Here is a 6,899-nt window from a genome sequence, read left to right as displayed (position 1 = left end):
TCAATCAAAGTTATGGAAGGTTAACTGGGAATTTTCAATAATTATTTTTCTTGTTTTAATTTCAATTCTCACGTCGTAAATTATACTAAAAGTACAAATTTTGCATACCTGGTCAACATATATTTGTATTTGTTTGTTATGGTATTTTGACGTGCAAATTTTGTCATTGTCATTGTCGGGATTTTGATCACGTGCGCATATGGTTTTTTGTCAAAAAGGTCCTATATATATAAATACTCTAGGTAGATACTAGTGTTGCAATACTTACCTTTAAGAGGAATAAACAAGGTGGGTAATAAATTAATAATGTTCATTTGTTTCAACTGTTTCTTTTGAATAGGAAATAATTTTTAACATTTTATACTGTGTGCCAAAAATGTCCTCAGATTAATATTTTGGTCTTTTAAAAAAATCTGAGCTATTATAACTATGTTTTACGCGTATAAAACGCCATATTTTTCAATAATAAAGACATTTTTTTTCCATGTGTACTTAAAGCTTTTTGGAAACGAATGGGGGGGGGGGGGGTCAAAATTTCAATCCTCGAGTGCTGGTAGGGCTCTAAACGGAATTATGGTGGTGTTATTTTGTATTAAATGATCAAACTTATTTTAATTAACGAATAATTGCAGTCAGTTAATTTATAATGATTAATTCATCGTACTATAAGAGCTCAGATGTACTCGTACATGCATTATTCTTTCAATCCATGGGTTTCCTTAAAACTACAAAAGGATAAAAATATCTTTTAAAAATATATAATTGAATTTGATACGTTGAAAAATAATCAATCTATTTTTAAAGCTGTATTGATTACACAATTTAAAGTTAGAAATATCAATTTATACAAATTTTTCTGATTATAAAACATGTTTGATTTTTTTTTATGGCAACAAATCTGAATGCAAGCACTTGTGCTGTTGTTTTAGATTGAACTTATTTGAATTGTTTACGATTTCAAACAAATAAAATTAAGTTAGTATTCATCTCTCACTTCAATAATAAATTACGATTTAATCATGAATAATTTTAAAGAATAACAAAGCTTGATAAAAATGAAAATATTTAAAGCTAGTGCACTTCCTAATAATTATATTTTTCATTTTATCTCTTTTCAAAACATTAAGTTTTGTTTTAAAACAAAATTTTGATTATTTTTTTAATTGACAGATGAAAGCTTTTCTGGTCGTTTTGCTGACTGTGATTGTAATCGGTAAGTCTCACAAGAATAAATTTAACAGATTTAAGACCCAACAGTTTAATTTGTTATATTTGAATTGTAGATGTCACCGGTTATACAAGAAATACCAGGGGTATATAACTTTAAATTTAAGAAAAAAAAAGTCTTGCAACCAGAATAGCATTATTTGGATATTGGTCGAATAAAGATTCCAAAGCAATTTCAAAGTGTCCATTTCATATATTTGTACCCAATTTGGCTTAGGTAGGGCTAGTTTTTTTAACCCTTATGTTCTGTACGGCTTTTCTAAAATAAGTGAATAAATAAACTTACGGTGTAGAAGGTAATTAAAATAGGCATTGTGAAATCTCATTTTCATACAGGGTTATTATTTTCCTTGTTCCATAGTTTATAAAGATATCACTGTACAAAAAACTGCATATAATTCAAAGTATAGTGTTATGTCCATAAACATACCAAGAAAATAAATCTTTTTCCATTAACATAATTATTTAAATTTTCCCCACACATCTTCAAATACTGGCTACATTATAAAATTGTATTAAAAATGAATTGATAACATATAAGCATTAAAAGATCTATGTTATAATCATCTTATACTGTTATTCCGTTTTCTTTCAGACACAACTACCGGAGATAGTCGATTTCGTATCTTTGATTACAGCAGTCGCGTGCGTTCGTGGGAGCAAGCACGCACTGCATGCCGCAGACTCGGTCGAGGATGGGACTTGGTTAAAATCGACAATAGGAGAGAGGATAACATTGTCAAAACATTTCTTAGGGAGGAGTGTAGTAAGACCCTTAATATTTACATGATTTTACGATAAATTGCATATTTCGTTAAAAAAAATGAAGAATTCTTGAGCATTGAAAATTTCTCCGAAATTTTATCGTTCGTATCTATTCAAGCTTCTGGGTTACTTTGAGTAGTGAAAGGCTTTTCTATGTTGCAAAAACTTGTTACCAATCCCATTGTATGTGAATTATACAATAAAATAATGTTCAAATCACCTGGAATTTCTCAGTCCTGCGTGATATAAAAAATGCAAGCATTTGATTCCGGAGAGGCAGATTTTAAAAATGAATAATTCTTGAAAGTTTTGAAAATAAATAAAATATATCTTCTGATGGCAGGAAAATAAACAGGAATCTGGATTGAAAATGATAGTTTAGGAACGATATCAGTAATTTACCCTTCTCAGAATCAAATGGTTTCTTTAAAAATCATAGTATTTTAAAGGTAAAGTATTAAAGTAGATCCTAAACGACAATAGATACATGGTAAAAAATGCCATCATGTCATTAAATCAACAGTAATAGTATGTATTATATTCTACAGGCAATCGCGGTGATGGTTGGTTTATTGGCGGGAAATCTACAAATGGCCGATGGAGATGGGCAGATAACTCTAGGATGACTTATACAAACTTTCCTCGACCTCTGCCCCCAATCAGCTCCTTTGGTATTCGCAGGGGCATTCCACGGACGACAGTGGTTAATTACGCAGTTATTTTCAAAAATGATTTCCAGTGGGGATATGTGGCTCCCCGTCCACCACCGAGAATGGGCTACATTTGTGAAAAACAATGTCCTTTCCTTTGGGGACCTGACATTATTGGTGGTGTTAGACCCGTTTCTAAATAGATACATGTGTACACGTAAATATGCAAATAAATACATGTTAAATACATGTTATTTTGAACTTCATAACCATCTTTATTTATTTATAATAATAATGATATAATAATGATTGTTTTTATTTAGCGCTTTTCACAACTAGTGAATGAGTTTAGCCTGTGTCATTCTATATTTAGAGGTCGCGTCATCAAGCTAACACTGTTGATGTGAGGGATGTGAGGATCACGTGACCTGGTGTACACATTGTGGCCTGTGTTAGATCCATTATGACGTCATAATTAATTCAATGTCACTTTTTCCCGTAATTTACAGCTTTAATAGAAATGGTAGAAAATACTGCATTTCGAAATACACGGAAATCAAAATCATGCCAAAATAATCTTAATTAAATTGAAAAAGTTTTTGGTTATTATGCCTAATGACAATATATTTCTGGAAGAAGAGAAACCTGTAGGCAACTTTCATTTACTAGATCTTGACCTTAATTAAGTTGATAAATTCAAGACTATCCTGTGTAATGAAATTATAATGTATACAACTTACTGTCAAAATGTTAATTTTATGTAGCCATTTCATTGGCATCGGAAGCAAATTGAAAGTGGGGGGGGGGGCTAAGTGATAAAAAAAATTATACCAAAAAAAAAACCGGACAAGGAAAAAAAAAGTACCAATCACGAAAATCCTATTTCGTGGGGGGGGGGGGGGGGGGGATAGTGATTAGGTTCGAACTTTAGTACCAAAATTTTTTCCAAACACCACGACTTTCCCCATTTTTAACCTATACTGCGACGTGTCTGTGGAAAGTGGGGGGGGGGGGCTAAATCTACGAAACAATGTTCAATCTCTATACTTAGTACGAGAGATGATCAAAAAGTTCGCGAACTAATTGAATAACTTCCATAATAGAAGTAATATTTGGTTTCAGTGTTGATTATATTTTAAATTAATCCTCTCCGATTTTAATGCACATCTGTCACCGTTCTGCGCATGCGCGAATCACGTGATATAGGCGGTCACGTGACCCCCTCCGTAGCGTTCTGTCACAAAAGCTGAAAGATTTTTCTGAGTTCTATATTTCTCTCCGTGTAAGTTAATTTTTATAACAAGAACAATTTATTTGTCAGAAATGGTCAAATCTCGGCAACAGAATGGGTGGATAAGAATATCCTTTCCAAAAATAAGCATGGCGACCATCAAAACCCAAATCCTCTGTCTCGGGAGAAACGTCCACCCCTTGCCCCCCCCCCCCCCCCCCCGATTCCGACGCCTATGCATTTTGAAGGAATGCAAAAGTCCTAAGAAATCTTCAGTAACTAAATAGTGCAATATATAGATGAAATGTGTCTAAATGAAAGATGTACGTATTGTAGTTACTTATTCATTTTCTTGGTGTTCGATTACAATTTTTCTATACATTTTAAAATAAAAAGTACAAATTTTGGTAAACATTTTTAATATGAAAGTAACGCCAAACAGACATTTAATAATTAAATCCCGTGTAAGTGCAAAAAGGTCAAGAATATTAGCATTGGTAAATAACCTATCTCTTATTAGTTATAGGCGAAAGGTATATATTTTAATATTTTTGGTAGGGATGTCAACAAATATTCGAATATTCATTCGATGAGTTAATATTCGAATATAAATATATGATTCGAATATTCGGTTGTAAAGTATACAAGCATTTAACAGAGAAAAAATCTTGCAAGTTTTATTTGAAATTGAACCAAATTGGACTAGGAATAATATTTGGTTAAAAAGGAAATTAAAAGACACTCCTGTTGGATTACTTTAAAAGAGTGAAGAGTGTATCTATTAGAATAAATTATTCTTTGATCATTCAATTATTGGTATATAAAGTACTTGCAATCAGTTTGTATTGTTTAAGAACACAGCTGTACAGAAAACACATTGATCCCTTGTTTATGTATATATCGTTAAAATAATTATCAGGAAATTAATTAGCTAAAATTAATTGAATTTAATTTTTCTTCAGTAAATAATTCTTTAGCGTGGTATAAATTTGTAGGAGTAATTAGTGCAGGCTTTGGTACATTGTAAGACGATCAATTAATCTGGAGCATACTAAAGAATATTTTGAATTTTCAAAAATAATTTTTATTACATTTTGGATTTACATGTATTCACTCTTCATATACTCTGTAAAAGTTTAAAAATATAATTACTTTGCATTTACAAAACTCTACTTGAAATTTTATTCCAAAATAATGACATAAAATCTATACTGGTTGACTGGACTATGAAAATATATATTCTATAATGCAAAATGTATTTATTTGATCGAATATTCGAATATATTCGAATACTCCTATCGAATATTCGAATATCAATTATTGACAATTTTGACATCCCTAATTTTTGGTAATCATTTGGTTATGTTCTTCATCATATTAAAAAACATTGTGATAAGGACTTCTGAAAAATATTTACAAATATAGGATGGATAATTGACTTTAAAAAAATTTGACTTCATTTGCCTATTTTTTTTTTAAATGTGGACTTATCTTTTATGTCAATTGAATAAAAAGAAATTATTTTTTGAGAAATAATGCTTAATATTATTCAGATAATAAAGTCTATAAACGACGATGTTTGAAGGGGTATTTTTGTGATTTTTCATTTTTTCTTCTTAATTTGACAAGTACCCCTAAAAATGTGTAGTCGCAGAATGTAATTACCATACCAAATTTCACAGACTGTACTAGATTTAAAAACAAGGAAACATATCATGAGCTTTTAACTGATTGATAAGCATGTACTAATTTATCATTTTGAAAAGTTTGAAAATCTTGTGACAAAGACATTTCCGACATAGGTTCTACCTTAAAGATTTCTGGTAACTATTTATTAAAAACAAAGGCTTATAACTAATGGTTTAGATAATTATATATACAACAAATGTTTGTAAATGTAACTTTTCTTTTTCTACAACATGTGTAGTATAGAAAGTGCGACGGCTTTTCAATAAATAATTTCCTGAGGATTCATATGGCATTAAGCTGGGCTTTCTCTCATCATTGAATAAATGTATTTAATAAATTGATAACCGTTTATATGACTACGTTTCATAATTTTTTTTGTCATTGTGAGAAGCTGAAAAACCTGGGCTATTCAAAATACTGCATTAAAAATGAATGGTAAAGAATTAGTAAATTAGATTGAAGAAAGAAGCTTCTGTAAAACTTGGTTAGAATCCAAAAGAAATATTCACTGAAATATTTGATGTTAACAGCAACCGATATTTGTTTTATAGACAAATGAGTAGATGCATTTTAATGATCAAAAAATAATAAAATGGGCGTCAATGATAACTATGGCAACTAGAACTAACAACCGATGTGATGTTTATCAACAAATTAACACTGATGATGTTTGATTGACTTCATGCGCATAGCAAATTTGGTAGGTATGTTTTTTTGGTAGTCGTTCACAGTGAGAATAAAACAATTAACACTGGATTAGTTTTATTCTCAATGATTACCCTATGGTCTGACAAATATGTGAAAACGGCAGCCTGTAAGATGATGCAAATATTTACTCTAAAATCAAAAATCGATATTATCCACATTTGATTAATATTCTAACAGGTAATGGAACCTGAATTGCTTTGACCCCCCCCCCCCCAAAAAAAAAATTACAACAGGATGCACGAGACCAATAAATGTAAATGTCTAGAAAGGTCAAAGAATTGTCAGAGCACAAGGAAAGTTTTATGTGCCATTTTCTTCATTAGAGTGGTTTTGTTGATCAGATTCTTATTCAGGAAGACCTTTTAATATCTGGACAAAAAACAAAAACAAACAAAAAAAAAACATTGTTGCAAAAAAAGTTTATTGGAGAAGGGATCTGCTATATTAAGAGCCATTCTCTGTAATGATTTGAAATTTTATACAGGAGCTGTGGCACGCATAGTCTCAGAATTTCTCCAAACTCTCTATGATAAAAGTCATTGATACCCTAAACTGAAATCAGACAAAAAATGGTTGCTATGTTTTATAGTTACCATGGCAACATGTCTTAAAGTTTGAAAAATGGCATT

General features: G+C 30.7%; 1 protein-coding gene across 1 annotated transcript; it reads left to right on the top strand.

The window, feature by feature from the left end:
- Nucleotides 1-261: 261 nt before the first annotated feature.
- Nucleotides 262-2,879, top strand: LOC134235169 (uncharacterized). The gene is made up of 4 exons (XM_062717269.1): nt 262-288; nt 1,171-1,213; nt 1,823-1,993; nt 2,541-2,879. The coding sequence occupies exons 2-4, from the start codon at nt 1,171-1,173 to the stop codon at nt 2,843-2,845; spliced, it is 519 nt and encodes a 172-aa protein (XP_062573253.1). The 5' UTR covers nt 262-288; the 3' UTR covers nt 2,846-2,879.
- The last annotated feature ends 4,020 nt before the right edge of the window (nt 2,880-6,899 follow it).

Source organism: Saccostrea cucullata, unplaced genomic scaffold (genome assembly GCF_032062105.1).
Source record: "Saccostrea cucullata isolate Sc308-1 unplaced genomic scaffold, CSIRO_AGI_Scuc_v1 ctg10742, whole genome shotgun sequence".
Taxonomy (NCBI): Eukaryota; Metazoa; Mollusca; class Bivalvia; order Ostreida; family Ostreidae; genus Saccostrea; species Saccostrea cuccullata.
This window is presented reverse-complemented; position numbering and strand designations above follow the sequence as displayed.